The 24,322-nt window shown below is 46.1% G+C and overlaps 1 protein-coding gene across 1 annotated transcript in view; it reads left to right on the top strand.

Annotated features, from left to right (window-relative positions):
- CELSR3 (cadherin EGF LAG seven-pass G-type receptor 3) overlaps positions 1-24,322 on the top strand; it is an 87,844-nt gene that overhangs the window by 42,590 nt on the left and 20,932 nt on the right. Inside the window, exons 3-19 of the mRNA XM_081183906.1 lie at positions 1,042-1,264; positions 2,326-2,441; positions 5,034-5,122; positions 5,792-5,949; positions 8,355-8,518; positions 9,229-9,354; positions 10,194-10,363; positions 10,627-10,812; positions 11,044-11,154; positions 11,699-11,867; positions 12,235-12,376; positions 12,800-12,920; positions 14,351-14,534; positions 15,547-15,648; positions 16,979-16,993; positions 20,918-21,012; positions 22,652-22,861. Coding sequence (XP_081040032.1) covers positions 1,042-1,264; positions 2,326-2,441; positions 5,034-5,122; positions 5,792-5,949; positions 8,355-8,518; positions 9,229-9,354; positions 10,194-10,363; positions 10,627-10,812; positions 11,044-11,154; positions 11,699-11,867; positions 12,235-12,376; positions 12,800-12,920; positions 14,351-14,534; positions 15,547-15,648; positions 16,979-16,993; positions 20,918-21,012; positions 22,652-22,861 — 2,381 coding nt within the window. The remainder of the gene's footprint in view (positions 1-1,041; positions 1,265-2,325; positions 2,442-5,033; positions 5,123-5,791; positions 5,950-8,354; positions 8,519-9,228; positions 9,355-10,193; positions 10,364-10,626; positions 10,813-11,043; positions 11,155-11,698; positions 11,868-12,234; positions 12,377-12,799; positions 12,921-14,350; positions 14,535-15,546; positions 15,649-16,978; positions 16,994-20,917; positions 21,013-22,651; positions 22,862-24,322) is intronic.

Here is a 24,322-nt window from a genome sequence, read left to right as displayed (position 1 = left end):
GAGGGAATTGCTAGTCCCCATCCGAAGCTGTTTTAGCGTATATGCCTGGAAATGAGGCCTGCTGAAGCCTCAGGAGAGTAGGCCTCTGTAGCTGGTTTGACAAGAACAAGGGCTTTTGATATGTTTATAAACCTGAGGGAAATTCCTCAGCTGAGTTTAAGGTGCTTTTGTGAGGAGAACCATACATGGGTGTCCACAGGAGGGAGGCAGTTTACCCTCTCCTGTATGAACTATAATTATCAGCCTTTGATTTTTAAGCAAGCTTTTGGCGCTTGTAGAACCTGAGACATGAGACAAAATGTACAGGTATTATTCTCATTTCTTAAAATGAGAAGTGGTCACTCTGACTTTCAGTGTTTTACTTTGACAGTCGCTCATGGAAAAATTCCTGCAAACATACTTGGAACTATATAAAAGGATTTTGTTCCTGGGAAGGAGGACTCGACTGAGGGATCTGCTGTCATGGCCAGCCCATCAGGAACTTCACACATTCTCTTTCTTTGGGTGACTGGAAGACACCAATTCTAATACGAGTAAATGCTTGCCTTGTGTGTAAAGGAGCTGATCTAATAGACCTTTTCAAATTAGTTCACAGGAGATATTCGCTGAGAGTTCAGCATAAGTTTCTTCTCGGCCATGCGAAGCGACCAGCAGATTTCAGGGTGATGGAGCTGAGGTCCTTGAGATAAAGCTGGAGTCTGAAGGAGATGCCCTGCTTTGAGTTTTCATGGTTCTCTTTGGTGTATATGGCAGTGGGCGGGGTTTTAGATCTCCAAAGCATGGCTTCCTAAACTAGAAATCTTCGATGCATGAAGTTTTACATAGGGTATAATCAGGAGGAGGAGGCTTATCAGGCTGGAAGCTATTGTAGCTGGTTGGCTTTTCTGGAGCACCACAAACATGATTGACAGTATGCAGACATATTAGGTGCCTTGTCTTAGCAATCTATATATATTACTCCACTCCAGGAACTCTCAGCCTTTGCTTCTTCCACTCCCAGAAGCCCCTTGATCTCTTTTCTTCTGTTTTTCCCCCAAACAGGTGATAATTGTGAGGTGGATAGTCGGGCAGGACGCTGCGTCCCTGGCGTATGTAGGAATGGAGGCACCTGCACCAATTCTGCCGATGGCGGCTTTCAATGTCACTGCCCACCTGGGGGCTTCGAAAAGCCTTACTGTGAAGTGTCTACACGTTCCTTCCCCCCAAAATCTTTCATCATGTTCCGAGGACTTCGCCAGAGGTTCCACCTGACCCTCTCCCTCTCGTAAGTTATTGAGCTGGAGCCTTGTCATGTCAGTTAACAGAATAGCCATCTTTCAGCTGTAGCTGATGATAATCATTTTCCATTCTGCTCTCCAAAATGCATTTGCCTGACCTTTCTGGGTTTCTCCTTCATACTAGATTGGGCTGAGATATGAGCTCTAGCTGAGTGTCTACTCTTCAAATATGACTTTTTAAAATCTAGCTGGAAGAAAAGATTATTAGAATTAAGGTAAAGGACCCCGACAGTTAAGTCCAGTCGCGAACGTCTCTGGGGTTGCGGTGCTCATCTCACTTTACTAGCCAAGGGACCTGACATTTGTCCACAGACAGTTTTTCTGGGTCATGTGGCCAGCATGACTAAGCCGTTTCTGGGGAAACCAGAGCAGCGCACAGAAACGCTGTTTACCTTCCCGCCAGAGTAGTACCTATTTATCTACTTGCACTTTGACATGCTTTTGAACTGCTAGGTTGGCAGGAGTGGGGACTGAGCAACGGGAGCTCACCCCGTCGCAGGGATCCGTACCGCCAACCTTCCGATCAGCAAGCCCTAGGCTCAGTGGTTTAGACCACAGCACCACCCGCGTTCCGCATTATTAGAATTTTTATTAGAATTGCCAACCCCTTTTTTTCTCCTTGCAGAATGGCTCTTATCATCTTATCTTATCTTATCTTATCTTATCTTATCTTATCTTATCTTATCTTATCTTAATCTACCCTTCACCATAAGGTCCCAAGGTGGGCTGCAGCAATTAAAAAACACAATACAGTAGAAATTCAACAAGTGCAGCTTTACCAGATATGGGATGCAGTGTTAGCTCTCACTTGTTGAATGTTGGCCTGCCATTTAAGGCAGAAAAAGAATGACACCAACCCTCCTTTTTCTTGATGGTTGAATCTTAATCTTAATCATTCTGCAGTTGCAACATTCTCTTCAGCCAGTTGTACCCGATGAAGTTTTGCCCCAGGGAATGTCATAATTCATCTCAGGCCCAGGCTAGCTAATTAAGAATTTTCAGAAATGCTTATTCTTTCTCTGCTTTATCACTGTATTGCTTTGTTTAGATTTGCCACCTTAGAGCGCAGTGGCCTCCTAATCTACAACGGACGTCTAAATGAGAAGCATGACTTCTTGGCTGTAGAGATTGTGGATGGGCAGGTTCAGCTGAAGTACTCCACAGGTAGGTGATCTAGATGGGTCTGCAGTACTACTTGCCTACTTTCTTACAACGGGGGTGCCTCCTTTGTAGAGCTCAGCAGGGAGGAGGAAGAGGGCGAAACCAGAATGAGTTGGCTCTGCCTGACATTGGGTCTGGTGCCACCTACTGTTGGCCTCCCTGCCTTCTGCCCTACCAGCTCCAAGGGGCACTAGGCTCCATTCTCTTAGCAACAGAGGAGTGATGGCCGATGTCTGTGGTTTTTTGGGACCCCTGGTATTGCAAAACATGTTCATGGTAGAATAGGATGGGATGGAAGGAGATTTATTGGAGAGAGAGCAGAATCAGCAATGCAGGACTGCAGAAAGGAGGTGCAAGTGAAACTGTTGTGGGGATCCACTAGAACTCAAGTGGGTTCCAGAGCTCAAAAAGACTAACACGTGATGGGTTGGGGGTAAGGACTGAACACCAACAGTGTACCTGGCCCAGAAAATCATATTAGCAGCCCTGCAGAGAAACATGGGGCTTCAGGATAGCATTCAGGTTTGAACTCCTGGTTGTGTGCCTTGTGTCTTCATGGTCTGTACCTGAATGTGTGATTCTTTGTGAATCTGTGTGGTGAGACATTGAAGGCAGGGGTAGAACGGGATAAGCTGGTGGGCTGGGGTTCTGTGTTGTGCTGTGTTTGCAATCAATGGTGGTGCATTTGTAACCACTGAGACTGAAGAGGAATGCTGGGTTTTGCTTTGCACAGGTCAAAAGGGTGAGTGCAAAAGCTCCCCCAAAGACGTTCACCTGGCATCTTCACAACATATCTTTAGGTGTTAGGCAAATACATTTCTCTTCTCTCAGGCCTTTGGCTAATCCATGGCCTTTTAAACTGAGGGTATGTATAGTTTTTGTTCATTATTATGGTATGTATTGTTGTAAACTGCCCTTTGAACTTCGGATGAAGGGCAGTATAGAAATTTAATAAATTATTATTATAATTAAAGAGTGTTAATGGGGAACCACAAGGCTACTATTTACATGTAGGTATAAGGTGTGAGCAGGCATGAAATTGGAAAAAAGCATAAAATGGTGTAGATTGCAAGGGAACATATTTGTATGCACAGCAATGTTTGTGTTCGCGTGCCTGTATAATATGTATTTGTACGTCGTCGTATCATGTTGGGTCTGAAGGTCACAAACAGTCAAATTAGATTGTGTCTCAGAGGACTAGTTAAGCATGCTTTTTGTGTTGGGATGAGTGATGGAGCTGCATCAGTGGGAAGCCATGTTCTGTTTTAAGCTGTGGTTTCAAAGGCATCCTGTTATATGACACAACAAGACCACCCACCCAAAACCATGTCGGTTATACATCAGGTTCCATCTGAAGAGATAGAGCCTTTTGTGGGCTGCTCAACTTCAAAGGCAATGTTCAGATGTCAAGTGCCTTAAATATAGTTACTGAAAGGGCTGTTATTTCCGGGACTCTTAATGTATCTGAGTCGATGGCCGAGGTGCGATGGCTGACCACAGCCACAAATAGGAACCCAAGAGCATCAGCTTGTTTGCTTGCTTAGTTGCAAGGGGGGGGGGGATCAGATCAACACTGTGATACTGGACTCCTCAGCTTTGCTTAGGTGTGCATGCATGTTTATGTGCACAGTGGATTTATATTATTTACAATGTGCCTTTCAATTCTAATATCCCATAACCAATTAAATTAAACAACCAACCTATTTAATAAATGATCAAAGAATGAAGGAGGGAACCACACATTTCTTAAAAGCCATATTAAAAGCCACCAATCACCTCCTGTTCCTCAAATTTAATCCTCTTCAAAAAGACACTACCAAGTTGTTACATATCCTAGACAGGATTTGGCTGTAACAGGTTCTTTTTTCACAAGCTGTTCAATATGGGGAGCTGATGTTTGGAAGGGCCAGGCAAAGATTAGCTCCAAGGCAGCTGCCTTTGCTGTGTTCCCTTGCCAATATACTTGGAACCATTCGACGGAATCGCTTTGAAGGGTGCATGCCTTCTTCCTAACATTGTAGTGCCTTATTCATTTCTTAGAAAGTGTATCTAGAAATACTAAATTAATGCTACTGCATGTTTCAAAGCAACTTCTCTCCCTCTCTGTCTTTGTGCATATGCACAACACATGTGTTATCATGCTGTCTTTCACAAGTTGTGCTTTTACATTCATGCCTACATGTGATGAACTGTCAGTCATTATATGGGCCAAAGTGAGACTCTCTTATCTTGATATGCTTGGAAGAGTGATACTGCTACCACACATTAGCAGTGTTCCCTTAGGGTTTGTCAAAGGGCCAAATGTGCCCTTTCCCTTCAAAAGTAACAGCTATAGGAGGCTCCCAAGCAGGATCAGGATTGCAGGATATGGCAACGACAACTGGGGTGCGATTTAACCCTTCTCGGTGGGTCTGCAGCAGTGGAGAAGAATTAGCATGCCACCCTGTGCCGTGGTCCTGCTCCTGTTTGGTTCCCTATGACTGCCATTTTTAAAGAAGGAAAAGGGACACATTTTTAAAAATTACACATTTTACATATTGTCTAGTTTGACCTGAAGTCTTCCTGGCTGACATTTCATGATGTCTCTCCTTGCAGGAGAGTCTAGCACCATTGTTGCTCCCTATGTGCCCGGAGGTGTGAGTGATGGGCAATGGCATACGGTTCAGCTTCACTATTACAACAAGGTAGGTGCTAGCACCTTCGGCTTTCTGCCATTGCGATTATTTTGTTATCCTGGTTCTGTCTTCCTCTGCAGTTCTTTTCCACGTGCCATGGATTTTAAGGGGAAATATGATACAGATTCATTCTATCAGATTTTTCTCTCTGGCCTGATTTTGTTTCTTGTACTTTTTTTTTATACCTGGCTAACTGCTGCCCCGCCCAGCAAACCACTTCTTTGCATCAAATACACTGGCTTTTAAAAAATGTGAATTGCATTAGCAGGGGTGTAGTGTTGATAATTAATGGTATCAGACCAGGAATGGAGAGGTAGTTGAACTCTTTCCTTCTGGAGAGGGAAATTAGCCTAGTTGCAGTCTTGAAAAAAAACCCCTCTGTTCTGAAAATGGTCTTTGCTTTGCAACAAATTTCCCCTCTAATGCTAACTGTTGCTTCAAAGGAAGGATTTTCTGCAGACATGCGTCGGGAGGGTTACATTAAATAAGAATCTAATGTTCTTTGTCCCTTGCTAGTTTTCTATCTGCGGGGATTCTGCTCCCCACCCACCCACATCTTGCATTCTGACTTGTCTTTTTCCCCTGAATGTTTCATTGGGACATTAGTGAATTAAGAATAAGGCAATGTGGCTTTTTTGTTTTGGTGATGCCTGCTTAGTCCGTGCTTTATCATTCCAGCCCAAGATCAGCTCCCTGGGCTCTGTGCAGGGACCTTCCAAAGAAAAAGTGGCCATTCTGATGGTGGACAAATGCGATGCATCTGTGGCACTGCAGTTCGGCAACGAGATTGGGAACTACTCCTGTGCAGCAGAGGGGGTGCAGTCCAGTTCCAAAAAGTGAGTATTTCCCACTTGCAGCTAGACCAGAAATGTGCTGCCCACTCTTCAAAGAGCTAAGTAGAAACACCTTTCCTTACCCCACCCCCAAATGCAGTCAAAGCTCCCTCTCCAGTTCATGCTCAAGTGGAAGTTGGGAAGGAGAAGCTTGGAGTGTGGTCACATGATTTATAATAAGCCACACGCTACTACAGTGTGAGCGGGAGTCTCACAGTTACCCACACAGACTGCTCTGTGCCATTGTCTCTCTCTGGGTTTTTGCCTGCCTCCCCATCCCACAGCTACAGAGGCAGCTGCAGTTTTTATTACTCAGCTCTGTATCCTGTATAGGAGGAATGGCTAACCTGTAACCCTCCATAGGTAGTTGGATTCCCTTCAACCCCGACCAGCCAGCATAACACCACACCAGCCAGTGTGATGTAGTGATAAGAGTGTCAGACTAGGGCCTGGAAGATCAGGGTTCAAATCCCTACTCTGCCATGAAGCTCACTGGGTGACCTTGGGCCAGCCACTGCCTCTCAGCCTAATCCACCTCAATAGGTCTGTTGTGGGGATTAATTGAGGAGGGGGAGAACCATGTATGTCATCTTGAGCTCCTTGGAAGAAACAGTGGGATAGAAATCAATAAATAATAAATAAATAGTCAATGGTCAGGGATGCTGGAAGTTGTAGTCCAGGAACATCTGGAGGGCACAACTTTGGCTACCCCAATACACACACATACACACATGCTGTCTAATGCCCAAATAGACTTTACAAAACTAAGTTGCACAAACCACAGAAATACAAATATCCATAATTAAAATGCACAATAAAGCAGTACCTTTAGAACAGTGTAGCAATTGCAAGCAGGAGCCTCGGGCAATCCTCTGGACACCCTGCTTGTCAGGTCCACTGCACTTGCCTGTGTGTGATGGCTCAGACTGGCTAGAAAGCACTGCATATGCACAAGGCAGTCCAGAGCTTCGATCCAGGCAAGGGAAATATTAGCTTTTCGTTTTGCGAATTTTGTTTTGCTTGTGGCTGTATCTGTGTAACTAAGTCATGCATCAGAAGTCACCTACAGAAAGGGGGCCGAGAGAGGAAAGTGGGGAGTTGAGGATAGCAGGGCAAAAATGGAATGGGGGTTAAGGAAAGGGTGGGAAGAGGGGAAGTGAAGATTGCAAACACACTAAAAGGCAGAGAAAGTTAGAAGCAAATAGGAATGAATGGCAAGGAAAGACGATAGTCCTTATAGTGGACTAGGGACACACACACACACTACATGCAAGCCTCTACTCAAAAGAAGAGCTGGATATAATGAAAAATAGATGCAAGGGAATCGGACATGAGAAAAGTTTGAACATGACTTCTGAAATAACAAGAGGCCTCTTAATATTGGAGTGTCTGTTTTGGAAAGATCACTGTCGAAGACTTTATACAAGTCAAGCTTCATTTTCAGGATTTTCCTTAGTTGGGATTAGTATATTGTGTTACCAACTGATGTTTGTGAGTGTCAGAATCAGTCATGGGTCTCAAGTAATCGTGTGATAGCCTTATTTGCATTGGCTCTTGGATGCTAACACTTGCTTTTCAGTGAACCGAATGAAATGGTGGGCGTGTAAAGGTTTTTTATCAATGACTTTCATTAAGAAAACCCCAAATTTCCCACTACGCTGGCCTTTCTCATGGTGTTCTTCAGAATGTCTAAGACCATTGAACACAAATTGGTCTACCCTTTAACAACCTTGTAACACACAAAATCAGGGGTGGTTAATTCAGTGAAAGTCTAGAGGTCTTCCTGTCATTTCAGTTCACGTATACAAAGTGGGGATAAAAATTAAAATTGTGGGTGGTAACTATTCTGTAGTAAAGACAACTGTGATAGCTTCATTTTATTTATATATTTATTTTCCACCGCTTCATACCAAACTAGGCTTCTGAGTAGTTTATATAGCATGTTTTGAATGTTTCAAGCACTAATTATATATCATCTCAGTAATGCTTACGGCAACCTTGCCAGGTAGGTTGATATTACATATCATTTGTCAAAGTTATAATGGCAGAACCCTAGAGGACTCTATATGCTAAATATCTAACAGCATCAATGAGAGTGTGGGCTGGTGGGATGAATTTCATTTTTTCTTCCTTCCTTGTGGTGATATGTGGAAGATCTGGTGTCCCACCACAGTCCTGGCTGCCAATGGCTTGTCCTAAATCCTGCATGCTTGGCTCAGGGAGGGTGGGACTACCGGAACAGTATGGCTGCATTTAATGTCAAAACGCCTGTGCACGGGGCTTCTGCATTTCCCTGATCTGTAGATTAAGCAAAACGCTTGTCCCCTTTCCCCATTTCTAGCTTAAAGGTAACCTTTTGGAAAGCTGACCCGCAGCAAATACCACTTACGGGCCTTTTCTTCCTCCAGATCGCTGGACCTCACTGGGCCTTTGCTCCTTGGAGGGGTCCCCAATCTGCCTGAGAACTTTCCAGTGGAGCACAGGGAGTTTGTGGGGTGCATGAGAGATCTGTACATTGACAGTAAACGCATTGACCTGGCTTCCTACATTGCAAACAATGGGACCGCAACAGGTAATGTCAGCTGCTTAACCATGGATGGCTCTCCCAAGCCATGGCTTATTCCTCTCCCATATCATCCTTGCCTTCCATTGCAGTGTTGCAAAGAGCTTGGCTATAGCTGGCTTGATGGTTCAGGGAACCAGGCTGTTGTTTTAATTATACCATAGGCTGCACCGGTACCAGCTGGCCCTCTCTTTTGCAGCTCTGGCAAGACTCCTGGAAGAAGAGAGGTTCAGCTCTGTATGTTTATTGGCCCTTTGTTTTATCTAACGAACGTGCATGACCATTTGGCTGACGCTACGATTGTAATACTAATAGGGGCACCTCTGCTTTCTCATTGCCCGGGCAGGATGTGGGCCAGATCCAAACCACTGACCTAATGGGGTCACCATCCCAAATTAGTCTTTCCCACTGTGGATTTCTTGGGGACTTCATACTTGTTGTGCCTAACCAGAAAGGCATTTCCAGAGGGAAAGGTGAGACTTGGAGAGGACCATTCTTGGTGTCTGCTGCAGCTTCCAGACATAGTGAAGAAAGGCAGTGCTTGAAAGACTGAATGAGGAAATTGATGGCATCGGGAGATGTTCCTGCCGATTGTTAATGTTCAGCTTTGAGGGCCTGTTATCATAGTTTAGGAAAGTTGGGAGTTGAAGCCAAAGAAGAAGCTATTCCAAGTAACATCCTTTGTCTTCACTTGTGCTGTCCATCTGCAATGTCCCCAGGTTGCCATGCCAAGCACTCCTTCTGTGATTCCAACCCCTGCAAGAACAGTGGCACCTGCACTGTGGGCTGGTCTTCCTTCTCCTGCGAATGCCCAGTAGGCTTTGGAGGCAAGGAGTGCAGGCATGGTGAGTGTAACTTTGTGGAATATTCAGGAGGCACATGGAAGGGGTGGCCGGGACTGTCATGGGAGTGCAAGCCAGGAGGTATAGTCAAAACGAAATGCAACACTTCGGCCTTGGAAAGGTTCTGTTGGAAGGGGATGTGGGTTCCCAAGGAAAGTCAGGCAAAACTGATAGTATGTTTTGTATTCAGTGTCAAAACATGCTGCCTTATAGAGCACATATGTATATCTAAATTGTGACTTTTCCCTTTAAACTGCATGTGAGTTATGGTCAGGAAAGAATCAGGCATCAGTTTTGAGGATATTGAAGAGAAAAGCACAATTTCACAGAGGAACATAGGCTTGACTGAGTCAGGCCATTGGTCCATCTTGCTCAGTATTATCTCACTGACTGGCAGCAACCGTTCAGGATTTCAGACCAGGGTCTCTCCCAGCCCAACTTGGAGATGCATGGGATTGAACCTGGGACCTTCTACATGCAAAGCACGTGCTCTAACATGTAGCTTTAAAAAAAAAGCCAGCCCTCAAATGTTTTTTCAGTCTGTAGAATCATCGAAATTTGCAGTTCTCAAGTGTTTGGCCCAGACCTGCTAGACCTGTCATCTGGTCATGTTGCTTGCCTTCCTTCTGCACAGTGCGTCCACTCCTCGGCATTTTAAGTGAGATTAAACCTCCAGCTCCTCTCCCCAGGCCTAATCCAGGGGCATTTCCTTGGCACAAAATGGCACAAAAGTCATTGAAGTGAAGGAAGCAAGGGGGGCTTTGGGGCATCTCCCGTCACAAGCTTCATCACACTGTTCTGATCTCCAGCATCTGTTCTGATGCTCCTCTTTTCTTTTCCAGCCATGCATCACCCTCACCATTTCCGTGGCAACAGCATCCTTTTCTGGGACTTCAAGAATGAAGTGAAGATCTCCACCCCCTGGTATATGGGCCTGGCATTCCGGACACGCAAACTGAACGGAGTGCTGCTTCAGGCACATGCTGGCCAATACACCACCATACTCTGCCAGGTACCATTCCCAGTACCCATAAGCCTATCGTCTGCTTCTGCTCTGTGCTGTGAGCAAATGTTGTGAGAGCTATTCATTCCACTTAAAGCTGTAAAACCAAAGATCATCTAGCTCAGGGGCTGACTGTAACCTTCCAGCCTCCAGGCCTCTCTGGCCTTTGGAAATCTCCCTTGGATCCATCTCTTACCAGCCTCGCTCTGAGCTTTCTTGGGTCTTGCTCCCTGGGTAGAACTTGCTCCATTCTAATGTTGCCCTTTCTTTAGCTGGACTCCGGCCTGCTCTCCTTCATGGTGAACAGGGGCTCTGGACGCACCACCAAGCTCCTCCTGGATCAGATGCACTTGAATGATGGGACGTGGCACGACCTCCAGCTACAGCTACAGGACGTCCGGAGTGGTCGAGAGACACGTTACATCATCACCCTCAACTTGGACTTTGGCTTTTACCAGGTGAGCCCTGAAGGTGGGGGCACATTATCCCCAAATGATCCACATTTTGTGAGTCTTCTTCCACCCTTTTGAGTGTTCTTAACAGAACCTTGTTGCCTGCTTCCTTCTTTCTCTCCCTCTCTCTCTATATATGACCAATACTAATGGTCTCTTCCAGCCTTGTAACTGAGAGCTTCTTTTTCGAACATGTAAAGTATGAAATTGCTATTGGTTGGTGTGTTTTTTTCTCAGGACACTGTAGTTGTTGGAAATGAGCTACATGGCCTGAAAGTGAAGCATCTCCACATTGGGGGAATCCTGGAGTCTGGTAAAGTGCATCACGGTTTGGAGGGTTGCATCCAGGTAAGTCCCAGCAATTTTCCAAATGTCAAACCTTCTCCATTTTGATTCTGTGACAGGCAGTATTCACAAATGGGAGATTTAAGAAAACAAAGAAACACAAAGGTCACATCCATACCGTACATTAAAGCATCACTCATCACTTTTAACAGTCATGGAGAATCTTGGGGACCTTCATTGGTTAAGGGTGCTGGAAATTGAGTATCTGAGAGGTCAGCATCCTTAATAAACTACAGCTCCCAGGGTTCTTTGGGGGAAGCCATGACTGTTAAAGTGGTATAAGAGTGCTTTAAATCTATAGTACGGATGTGACGCAAGCCACAGATTTTTTCCCTTGCAGGGACTGCCACTCTTTGTGGGCAGAAGTGGTGGGGCGGCTTTCTATAGGACACCTGAATAGTTGGTAATAAGGGAAGAGAAAATATCAGGAAAGCTTGGCAAAGGCTACTGGGCAATTTTATAAAAGAGTCGCTTGAGAGGCTGGCCAAATGGTCCACTGGCTTTCCTAAAGAGATCCTGTATAATACCCCTTTCACTTGGCTTTCAGGGAGTACGCCTGGGTGACACAGCCACAGGGATGGCATTACCCAAGCCCAGCAACGCTCTGAACGTGGAAGCAGGATGTACTGTGCCCAACCCTTGTGACTCCAACCCTTGCCCTGCCAACAGTCTGTGCCAGGACAAGTGGCAAAGCTACACTTGCGTCTGCCAGCCAGGTAGGAGATGCACAAGCAACACAGATCCTTCACTTGCCCATGATTTTCACAAGCTGCCCAGTCATTTTGTGTGTGTGTGTGTGTGTGTGTGTGTGTGTGTGTGTGTGTGTGTGGAGGCGGGGGGGGGGTGTCCTTCTCAATTCAGTGATCAAATAAGCCAATTTTTTCAGCCAAAGGTGTGTAAATCAAGCAGATTTGAACGATCCCTATACCTCAATCATAGCCTTTGGCTTCTTCTGTTGCAGGATTTTCTTTTTGGATGGGTGGGTGAAAGAAAGGATTGATAAGGGCTTAGCACTGTGATCCACACCAGCTTAATAAACTCACTGGGTTCAGTTAGAACATTACTTCTAACCTGTCCTTCCAGGTTACTATGGTGCCAACTGCGTTGATGCCTGTCATCTGAACCCCTGCAAGAACAAGTCAGTGTGTCGACGGAAGCCTGGGGCTCCCCACGGCTATGTCTGCGAATGTGGAGAGAATCACTTTGGGCAATATTGTGAGCACAGGTGAGATCCAGGACTGCTCCCGTACTTCTCAACATCCTATGGGCCTAGGTAAAGCTCTTTTCCCTATTCATTTGGTTTCCTCCACTCCAGTCTTTAACAGATAGGCCACTGAGGAGAAAAACCAGAGAATTTCGTTCTTTGTGCATCAGTTTGTTCCTCCCATTAGAGTTGATTAGCAGCTTACTTTGGACATGGCTAATTAGCAGTGAGGTGATCTGAGCGTATCAGTGTGAGATGGGGCAGGCCCACACAATTCGTGACCCACCAAGGCAGGTGGCCGGCAGCCCCTACCCGCATTTATGCAATTTGGGGAAGAGAGGAAAACCAAGAAGACGATCAAGCTCCTGGAAGACTAATAAAGATGGCTGTTGTGCTGTGCTGGGTGTATAACATCAGGGATCCATCTGACTTTCCCCCCCGCAGGATGGATCAGCAGTGTCCCAAGGGCTGGTGGGGGAATCCAACATGTGGGCCCTGCAACTGCGATGCGGCCAAAGGATTTGACCCAGACTGTAATAAGACCAATGGGCAATGTCGCTGTAAGGTAAGAAAACGGACCTTTCTTTCTCTCTGTGAAATGTTTTGGGGTTCTGCTCCCCTTAGGATCTGAGGCAGCACTTGACTCACTTTGCCCACCACCCGCAATATAGCCTTTCAACCCTCTCCAATGTCATAATGCTTGCACCGAGCTATAGGAATGTAAACCTCACCTTGATATTCATTCTCATGCATTTCCAGTTTTTGTTCTCAGGTCTCCTGACCCAGTGCAGCATAGGAGTTAGAGTCTTGGACTCAGACCTGAGATGACCAGGGTTCAAATCCCTGCACAGCCATGAAGCTCCCTGAGTGATCTTAGCCTGGTCAATCTCACTCAGTCTAGCCTACCTCGCAGGATTGTTGCGAGGATAAATGGGTGGTGGGAGGAATCAGAAGAACCATGTATGCCAGCCTTGAGCCTCTTGGAGGAAAGGTGGGAAATAAATCAATAAAAATTGTGTGGTTGCTGGGATAGTAGAGTATGAGACTCTTAATCTCAGGATCCTGGGTTCAAGCCACACATTGGACAAAGGTTTCCTGCATTGCAGGAGGTTGGAATAGACGGCTCTTGTGGTCCCTTCCATTTCTATGTTTCTATGTGCCACCTGGCAAGAGTCCTCTATTTCCTTCTCTCAATACCTGTCCCTGCCTGCCTTCTTGCCTGTTATCAGGACATCACTCCTTGACCCGAACCCAATGCTACATACTTAGGAATAGTGCTTGAACCAGGCTAGAGACTGTTTAAGGAACTGAGAAGCTGCTGTTCACTCTGGCGCCTACTAGGCATGGTGGATTGCAGCATCAGACGGCCGAAAGCACTTTGGGAGCACTGGAATGGAGGGAGCAGGGCTGGCACAGTGCTGCCAATCCCACCCCCCTACTAACACCCACACCCACTTGTGCAGTCAAGTTTGGCTCTCACTCAAAAGCAGCTGCCTAGGGCAGGGCAGGGCCCAGCAGCAGAGCTGGATCAGCCCTGGGACCCTGAACCAGTGTCCCCAAGCTGACTGGCTGCCGGTACCAGGCCTGGGAGGCAGGAACAGCTTATGTGTGTCTGCAACTTGGGTCTCCAGCTATTGTTGGACTACAACTCCCATCATCCCAATCACTAGCTAGCAGGACTATTGGGATGATGGGAGTTGTAGTCCAACAACAGCTGGGAACCCAAGTTGGAGAAATACTGTATAGAATCTCCCTGTTCTGACTGACCGGCTGGACTGGGCTGGGCTGGCCTCTGCTTTCTGCTGCCCTAACAGTGCTCCTCTCTTTGTCCCACCAGGCCCTGCTCCCTTTCTCCTGCTTCTTTCGTTGGGCTCCCTTATGTCGGCCCTCCCTTCTTGCCCACAGTTTGCCCTTTGCTCCCTCTGCTGCCCCACTCCTCCTCCTGCGACCCGGCTCTCTAACCGCCTCCCCTGCCCCTCTCCCTTCTCCCCACAGGAGTTCCACTACCGCCCCAAAGGGAGCGACACTTGCCTCCCCTGTGATTGCTACCCCATTGGCTCCTCCTCCCGTTCCTGCGACCAGGAAGTGGGCCAGTGCCACTGCAGGCCTGGCGTGATTGGCCGGCAGTGCAACAGCTGTGACAGCCCTTTTGCCGAGGTGACACCCAGCGGGTGCCAGGGTGAGTAGGCATCCACGTTTCTAAACAGTTCTGAGGGAGCCTCCCGTCTCCCCTGTCAAACTGGGGAGATTGCTCCACCTGTAGCTGTCCATTCCTCAGAGCTGGACTTGCTCAGCCTGGTTTTGCTTCTGGCCCTTCAGGAAGTCCAAATAAATGGGGGGGAAGGGTTTCAGGTGAATGTAATAGCCAATTTGAGGGGAATAGTCATTTTCCCCAATTTTTGGAAGGGGGGGGATATGTCTCTCCTCTCATTCGCCAATGGCTTTGTCGTAAGTTGGTGGGAGAGTAAACTCAGGGTGCTTTAGAAGGGTTCTTCATGAGAGCAGCTTCAGCACTGAAACTTCATGGAAGATGGCAGCTTAAGCTGAAAGACAAGCAATTACACTACAGGCAACATGGAAAGAAAATCTGAACTGGACCATTACATTTCTTGTTCCAGGACTAAATGCAAATCATCTCGTTCCCAATGAGCCCAACCTTCCCACCTTTATTCATTCCTTATTTTAACATAATTAGTTAGCATGACCATATTTGAGACATTTATCCGTCATAGAGGCTTCCTGGTTGCTACTGCTCAAGTACTATATGAAATTCTTTCTGCAGAACACAGCTCTACACAGATTCTGTATCACACAACTCGGGTCTGTGCTGCAAAGGATTTGGAAGTTGCCCCTCTGGGTCCCTTCAGCAGTTCACAGCCTAATATTTCTTTAATGAGTTCTGTCATCCCCCGCAGTAATTTTAGATTTTTCTCACAAGGCCACTGTATGTGCATAAAATCTGCTGCCTCTGTAGTTTTGTGCTCTAGGTTCCTTTTTTGTGCTTTATAAGCTATTAAATACCATTGAAAATTGAAATTTCATTTTAGACAATGTTTTATTTTATTTGATGTTACACTGATCAGTTTTGAGAGTTCTTCGAAGGCCTCCCTGTCTTCAATCGAGGCATTGTGTGGAATAAAACCCCTCCCTTAGATTCCCTGTGACTTATGTTTCTGTGTTTGGCTTCACAGTGCTCTACGATGCATGTCCTAAATCTTTGAAATCTGGGGTGTGGTGGCCTCAAACCAAGTTTGGCTTGACAGCTGTGGTGCCTTGTCCCAAAGGTTCACTGGGTAAGTGTTTCCACTTGCAGGGCGATGACTTTATGGACAGATTGGATCTGTCCTGTTGGGTTTCAGCAGACCCAAGTCACTGCTAGTCTCCCTTCTTCTAAGGCATATCTTTTCTGTCTTCTTTTTTCCAACACTGTCCTAGCTGATTTCTGGGAGCCATTGTCATCAATAAGATTTTGAAGAAATTGGGCCTTCTGAAGTAGGCTCAAAGATGTTTGTTGTCCTGGCAATAGACTATTTCTGACAGTAAATAGAAATGTGTTAGTGATGCTGCCAGGGTTCAGGATTTTTGAGTTGGAAGGGACCTTTGGAGATCCTCCAGCCCAATCGCCCACCCCCGGCTCAGTGCAGAAATCTAAATAGCATCCCTGTCAGAGAGCCACCCAACAAGCTGATTTGTAAATATATTGATGGTGCTTTTAACAGGTGGTGGTTGTTTTGCATTATCTTAGCCTTCTTGTTGCTGTGCTTTCCTTTGTACTTTTGTTGCTGTTCTAGTGTTTTTTACTGCCTTTGAATTCTTGATTGCCACTGGGTGGAAAGGTGAGAGATGTAGGGTGGAATTCACAGAGGTGCTAAGGAGATCACTTAGTCAGCGCAAGCATTTCTGCTTGCCCTACAGAACAATCTCTCCTCTTCCCCCCCCCCACATGTGCTGCTTTGAGGGGGCCAAATTGGGGGTGCAAGGGTGGCACAGGGGAGAAGAGAGGGAGGAAGCCCCATTGCACTAGCACAACTATTTATCTGATCAACAAATAAATACTTCCAGCAAATGAGAGCCAATCATCTCCTGGGGCAACCTGTCCACTAGGAAGCTCTTACCACTAGGAGGTTTCTCCTCAAGTTTATGCTACCCTTCCATTCTCACCTATTAGTTCTCACACTGCCTTGTACTACTGTCGTCCTTAGTCAGGAGTCGGTTGCAGGGCATTGGGTGGTCCCATTCATTCCCACATATAGATGCTCTGATCAAGGCACAGCATTTGGCAGAATGATTTGGGGAAGTGTTGTCTTTTAGGCTCAAGGAGATGGGTTGCCTTGGAATGTTTACAGATTGGGGGAGGGGAGTCACACCGTTGTTTTGTTTAAGCTATTGCTCGCTTGAATCCAAATATACTCTTTGGATGAGTTTTGTGGTACATATAAGTTTTGTGGTAAACATACTCTTTGGATAAGTTTTGAGGATCGATACACACACAGGAGTGGGAACCTTCTGCACAGTTGCCTTTCAGCAGAGACTCTCCTGGGAAACTCACAGTGCATTAGCATTGCTTTAGAACTTTTAATGTTGTCCCTTTTCTCTACGTTTCTTTCTCTTCCACCTGTGCAGGTTTGCGGGGTGCAGGTAAGGCCTATTGCTGTCTCTTTTCCTCCCCTCACCTGCTTTATAAGGGCTGCTTTGTGTGGCTTCTCCATTCCCTGCTTCCTGCTTGAGACACCGCTGGACCCCACACTTTCCCCATCAGCTGCAAGGGCTACTGGCACTATCGTTCTTGCCTTGCTTGGCCCTGATTTCCTTGTAATCCTGCCTGAACCTTCAGCTTCTTTGCCTTTCACCAGACACTAATCTGCAGGAAATGGCCTGCAATTCCCCCTTTTTGTTTCCTCCCACTCCTTCTGCGCTTGTATAACCTGCTTCCGCTTCTGCTTACTGCCTTGATGTTCTCTTAGGAATTATGAGCAATTCCTCAACCATCCCTACCAACCAATGAGTCCTGAAACTGAGAGCTGGAATGCCAGCACAGCCAATGGTGTAGACTGTGCCTGCTTTCCACCTCTCAGTTTCAGGACATAATAATAATAATAATAATAATAATAATAATAATAATAATAATAATAATAATAATAATAATAATGGTGATGGTGGTGATGATGCTGGAGCACGGGTTGACAAAAGCTAGTACGAACATAAGAAATTGGCTTGTTGTTGCCTGTTGTGTTGGCTTTCTTGCTTTCTGCTAATTATTGTCTTGGCCATGCCACGTGTTTTACCAAGTGTGCTCTCAGCAAGGAGATGCAGCCAGTCCTGGCTCACTGGATGAAAATACATAAATACACATGTTTGCAGACCCTCAGTTGCTGCATTCACCCTTTACATTTTTAGGTATATGCCAGTGGAGGCTGGTCCATTGGACAGATGGGGCACTACCCCACCAAACTTTGCCTGCCCTTAGCCAACCCCCACGTACTTGCCTCCTTACTTAGGGGGTGGCACTGGCTGTCAGCATTCTCCTCCTTAGTCTCAGTTTTGCTCTTGTAGAATTCAGCAAGGTGGGGGATGATGGGGACAAAATCAGAGCAGGCTCCATCTATCACTGGCTGTGGTTCCGTGTAGTGTTGCCTCCCTGCTTTCCACCCTATCCATCCCAATGGGCACTAGCCTCCCTCTGTGTCTGCTTTAAATGTCTTAGGTGCACACCTCAAAAAAGCAGCCCAGGGTGCCACTTTCTAATAAAGAGGAAAAGGAAAGAAGGGCATTGAATTGTACAATATGAGGGTTTGGCTGCATGCAGACTTATCTTCACGTGCAACATTTTCTACTGTGGAGTAAGCTCAGTTTCTACCCCACCTTATAACACCACATGTACAATCTTTGGATTCTAGTTCTTGTGCTTCAGGCAGGCTGAATTTCTTGCTATTGTTGTTTAACCCCAAGAGCCTTGCATGATTAACTGCTCAAACCTTTTCCTTGATGCTTCCCCTCAGTTTTTTACAGGTAGTTTTTTTACACTGCTCTGTGAAGGGGCTGGAGACTGACACAAGGGCCAGACATTCATTGCTGTAATTCTGGCTGCTGCTGAAACTCAGGACAGGTTCTCCCAGATCTTGATTCAGGGAAGATGGTTATATATGTTCAAAAACTGGGTGACTTAGGGACCAGTCCAGTCTCGGCCATACAGCCTGTAGTAATAGCTGGCCCTACAGGCAACAGATGAGGGCCAGACAATCCGCCCATCGCACCAATGGACCAGCTGAGCAACATAGATCTGCAGGGCTCATGATATCCTAGCCCTTCAAAAGGACTTTCCCAGACTTTCTCCCTGAGAGCGTTTAACAAAAAGTGTGAAGGAATGAGCCTAGAATCTTGAGCTAGCAGAATGGGTAGCCTTCCACTGTAGAAGCTTTAGCGACTGCCTGGGGGATCTCAGTTGACTGAACTGTGGACACTCTATTCAACACAGGAGATCTCAGCTCGGATATAGAAGCCCATACTTGCTAAGGAGCAGCATTCGTTTGACTCCAGCATTGATTTACACAATCCCGGCCCTGCCACAACTTCATTTCCCCTCCCCATTTGTAAAGCAGCAGAGATGACAGATTCACCTGCCATGCTTTTGAACTATTAGAGATCACAGCTGTTGTTACTTTGCTGATGTCTTTCCCATTCAGGTCATTGCTGAACACACATCTAGTGCCACCGGTGAGGATGGCAGATGGCGCAGGTCATGCTGATAATGGTGTCAGTGCTGTTTGTGATATGGAATATAGCATTAAGGGTGTCTTAATGCTCCCACTAGATATCTATATCACTTCTGTATAGATATTGTTAGTGTGGGCCTTCTGGCTTTCTGTGATGCTGGTGACATTCAAGTGTTCTAGAAAGCTGCATGGCTGTGATTGGTGCCACAAATGGTGGGACCTTGCGCTCCAGTGCAGTGTTCTGTGGCTTAAACACAATTTGGGACTGTCACGTTTCTTTAACTTAAAACATGCAAGTCTTTAGCCCTTTGGGTTGCAGAAAATTTTAAAACATGCAGGTGGCATGTCGGGGCTAAGCCAGACGTTATGTGCAAACATGTGTACTTTGCCCCAAACATACCTCTCCTCCCCACTGAAAAATGGCTTGTGATGTGGAGTGGAGAAACAGTGGAGGAAAGATGGCATTTTTCTGCTCCAAATTGTCCATGCAGCCTCTTCCATCATCTTCCGTTTTTGTCTCTCCAAATTAGACAATTGCCTGTAACATCTGATCTGGCTGTCACTCAGAATCTTAGAGGAACATAGAAAACTGCCTTGCTCTGAGTCTAACCTTTGGCCTATCTAGCTCAGTGTTGTCTGCACTGACAGGCAGCAGCTCCCCAGGATTTCAGACAGGGGAATTTCTCGGCTGTACCTGACAATGCTGGGAATTGAACTTGAAATCCTCTGCATGCAAAGCAGATGTCCTACCACTGAGCTGTTGCCTTTTCCCAAAAGAGGCTTAGCGAGGGATCCCCACTTGTCCTGGGTGTGGATCTTTCATGCTTCACTCAGATCCTCAGCTCTTCCTTCCTTCTCCCTATGTTTGTACATGCCTCCTACCCTCTAGAGTCCTCCCCAACTTTCCTTATCAAATGTGTCACTGTCAAAGAAGCATCAGTTCTGCAAACATAATTGATAAGGGAATAAAATCTTGCCCCAATCCAGAGAAACCTAGTCATGCTAAAGTCCCATACAACCAGTTGGTCAAACTTGCTGGATGTCTGTATGAGAACTAACCCGGTTTTCATTTTAAAATAAAATAAAATAAAAAATTGCAATCTTGGTTTGGAGAGCAGTTGTCCCTCCCAGTAGCACTTGACAAATCATTATCATGATTCAAAACTTCCTCCCCTCGTCTGATCGGCTCTGCAGGCGTACAGTGAGAGATGGTTCATTCTCAGGAGTGCACAAGGCAAAAAACAGAAAAGACCGCATTCAGCCAGAGGCTGATAATAAGCTATATTAGCTTGGCCAATGAAATTTTAATTCTACATCAGTTCTGATTTGCTGTAGCTGTGCATTGATCCTTCTTTGTGGAGTCGTCTCAACTGACTCTTACGGTAATCCAGAAAGTCTTACAAATCAGAAATTGTTTTTGAGCTTGATAAGGGTTTGCACAACATAATATTTACCCCTCTCCTTCAAAAGCTTTTATCTGTCCATTCATGGGGTAACTGAAATATCTGTGACTGGTGAGTTCTCCCAGGCCTAGCTTGAAAACAATTAACCCCAGCATTGGGGGGCGGGGGCTCTCACAAAATTCAAATTTGTGAATGTAAAATCAGGGTGGTGACCTTAGCAAAGGGCTCGTAGATGCTAATGTAGGGTCTGTGCAGCCTCCTCTGAATCTGTTCCCTCACTGATGCTGGTGTTCTGTGTTGGTGGTATTGCCAATGCTTCGTTCAGTGAGCCTGACCTGGCATGATGCTGTTGCCCTGACAATCTCCTAGTGGGAGGCAGCAGCAACAGCAGGGAATGTCCTCCTCAGTCACGCATTTCTTAACTTAGGCATTCTTCCTTCTCTTAGGAGCAGCAGTTCGGCACTGCGATGAGGAAAGAGGCTGGTTGGAACCCGATCTCTTCAACTGCACATCACCTGCCTTTAAGGAGCTCTCAGCATTGGTAACCCTCTCTGTCTGTCTGTCTCCTGTCTGGGTGGGCTTTGCTTGGCTCACAGTTGTGGTATTTCTGAGTTGCATAAGCAACACAGTATCTGTGCAAAGCCTACACTTACTGCCCTAGTATGTCTGCACAGCAGATAATCTGTGTTATGGGCTGCATACATACAACCTGCTTCAGAATGAATGTTGTCAGCAGTGCATGGCTTCTCTCCCAAGTGTTATGCCTACGTTTATGCTAAAACAGTGGTTTTCAAACTTTCCTGGCCTGTTTTGTGCAATGACTCTGAACTCGTTCCTGCAAAAAGCCTGCACCAAATCTGTTGGTTTGATTCTGCTGACCCACAGCAAAGGTGACAGTGCAAGCAGCGGCTTGTACAGCAATAACTTCTGAAGCATAAAGGATGCTGAGGTCTGACTAAATTAAGTAGCCCATTGAGGGCATTCAAAGTGCAGAACTTCCCCTTAGGGCTGAAACTGACTAGGCCATAAACTGTGTGCCATCCAGTCAGATTGATCAATTACCACTCAGTTGAGTTGCCTGGAATTAGAAGAGACAGCTAATTGAACGTTAGGAAAGCAGAATGAGCAGCTTCTGCCCACCCCATCTCTCTGCAGTGAGACTCCTGCCTCCACTGTTATACCATTAGCCAAATACTTAGATGGATGCTTCTACCACCCTATCAATAAGAGGGAATCTGCTCCATCACTCTATAGAAACAAATGCCTTTACACATCCTGCTTACATGACATCACATACACCAGGCATGGTAAAGAAACCTAGCATAGATAGTTCTACCTAAGATCCATATGGCTCTTTCATAGAGAAAAGCAGGGTGAGGGTGGGGATAAAGTACAGAAATTTGAGGTTAACTGTTGGCAAGTGTTAAGGGCTGTATATTATTAAGAGATAGGGACACGGGTGACGCTATGGTCTAAACCACTGAGCCTCTTGGGCTTGCCAATCGGAAGGTCAGTGGTTCAAATCCCCACAACGGGGTGAGTTCCCATTGCTCTGTCCCAGCTCCTGCCAACCTAGCAGTTCGAAAGCATGCCAGTGCAAGTAGATAAATAGGTACCACTGTGGTTAGAAGGTAAACGGCATTTCCATGAGCTCTGGTTTCTGTCACAGTGTTCCATTACACCAGAAGCAGTTTAGTCATGCTGGCCACTTGACCCAGAAAGCTGTCTGTGGACAAATGCCTGCTCCCTCGGCCTGAAAGTGAGATGAGCACCACAACCCCATAGTCACCTTTGACTGGACTTAACCAGGGGTCCTTTACCTTTTTTATTGCGTTACCATAAAATCCTCTCTCTTTCTCTCTTTTTCTGCTTCCTTTTCCCCCAGGGGATTAAATATCAGAACCATCTGTTAACTGGATGTTTCTCTTCTCTCATTCCCTTGTTGGCACAGTAAATGCTAGAACTTGGTCATGGACACAGTGGCAGTTTCACCTCTAGCTAGTTCTGTTTCACGGTTTCCAGTGGTCCCTAATCCCCACCACTTCATCAGCAACATCATAAGAAGCCCCTTTCCTCTCTGTGTGATTTGCGCCTCTTTAAAAACAGGAGCTATGTTTCAGTTCCTAGAGCCACTGCATGGTCCCCCACACACCCACCTCCCTTGTTTTCTGTGTTGGTAGCTGGAAGGTCTGGAAAGGAACGAGACGGAACTGAACACCATAGAAGCCAAGAAGCTGGCCCACCAACTGCGGGCAGTGACTGATCAGATGGAGCGCTACTTCGGCAATGATGTTCACATCACCTATCGCCTTTTGTCCCACTTGATGGCGTTTGAGAGCAGGCAGCATGGCTTTGGCCTGACAGCCACCCAGGATGCCCACTTCAACGAGGTGAGGGGACTTTTTCTGGTTACTGAGCATGCTAGGAACATGGATGGAGGGGGATTTAGGCCGCATGGAAGCTGCTCGCCCATCCTCCTGGCAGGTAGAAACCTCAAGGAAGTGGGTGGCAGGGGGAGTCTCTGGGCTTAGATGCTTTTCTCTATGAAGCTGATCACAGAAGATGCTGCCAAAAAAACACAAAACATAACTGGACATTTCCTACCTGCTACGCTCATGCTACAGGGCTTGCTTATTTATTTCCTTACCATATCTCTAGATTGGGCAGCTTACAATAAAAATGATTTAAGATATTTAAAACATCTTGAGCAAAGATGGCTTAGCTGTAGGTAAGGATGGGGGGAGCAATTTGATTCAGTTTGCATTTCAAGCGGAATATACCTAATCAGCGCTTTTCAAAACAATATGCAAACTGAAATTCGTGCTAGTGTGAATTTTGCAGTGCAGTAGCGCCAGCCAAGTGAGGTGTACACAACTCCATATACTAGGGTGGAGTTACACTGGACTTCATTGGTTATACTACAATGCTTCCTCAATGTTATCACATTATGCTATTGCCTTCGATACCCTTGACCATGGTGCCCTCCTGCATCAACTTCTGGGGTAGGTATCTGAGTATTACAGTGGTTCCTCTTCCACCAGCATGTTCAAGTCCAGGGGGTAACATTGGGGAATGCTCTTTGTACCCGCAGCACAGCCATTCCAGAGGGCACCATTTTGTCCCCAGTGTTATTTAGCATCTATATGAAGCCATTGGGGGTGGTCATTAGGAGTTTTGGAGCAAAGTGCCAAGTTTCCACAAGTGCTGTTTTTCTTTCTTTTCACTGTGTGCACCTTATCTGCGAGCATTTTCTCACGGCAGCAATGTTTCTTTCAAACAACCATTTCAACGGGATAACTTGTGAATCTAGAGGCCCTTTATTTCTTCTCACCTGTTTCGTTTTATCCAAACCCCCCTTTCCCTTGCGCTGTTTTATTTATTTGCACGACTGCCACATGAGAAAATAATCTTAGTATCTTCGCAACCTTTCCCACATTTCCCATTGCCCTTTCTACACATACTTTTAATTGGTTCCTGTGTGGTATACCCATCTGCTCACAGGCTTATAGGAAAAGACTCTGATCAGAAGCATTTGCTCTTCAAATATCCAGCCACCCCTCCTCTGTCACCTCTGTACCCAGGTCTTCCCTCCACCCCAAATCCGCCTTATACAACACTTGCATAATTCTAAAATAAAGCCTCTTGCACCTACTGTCTGCAGTTTCCAAAAGCCTCAAAACAAGTAGCCTCTAATAGATTCTTGAGGCAGGTGTCTAGACAAGAAGTGCCTGATTTGAAAAGGCAACTTATTACCTTTCTTCTGTGCTAAGCCTCCCACCTAAAAGATCCATGTACCCATCCAGTTTAAGACTGAGATGCCAGGGATTAAACCTGAGACCATCTGCATTAAA

Source organism: Podarcis bocagei (assembly GCF_964188305.1).
Source record: "Podarcis bocagei genome assembly, chromosome: 2".
NCBI lineage: Eukaryota > Metazoa > Chordata > Lepidosauria > Squamata > Lacertidae > Podarcis > Podarcis bocagei.
Note: the sequence above shows the minus strand (reverse complement) of the source record. Positions and strands in the feature narration are given on the sequence as shown.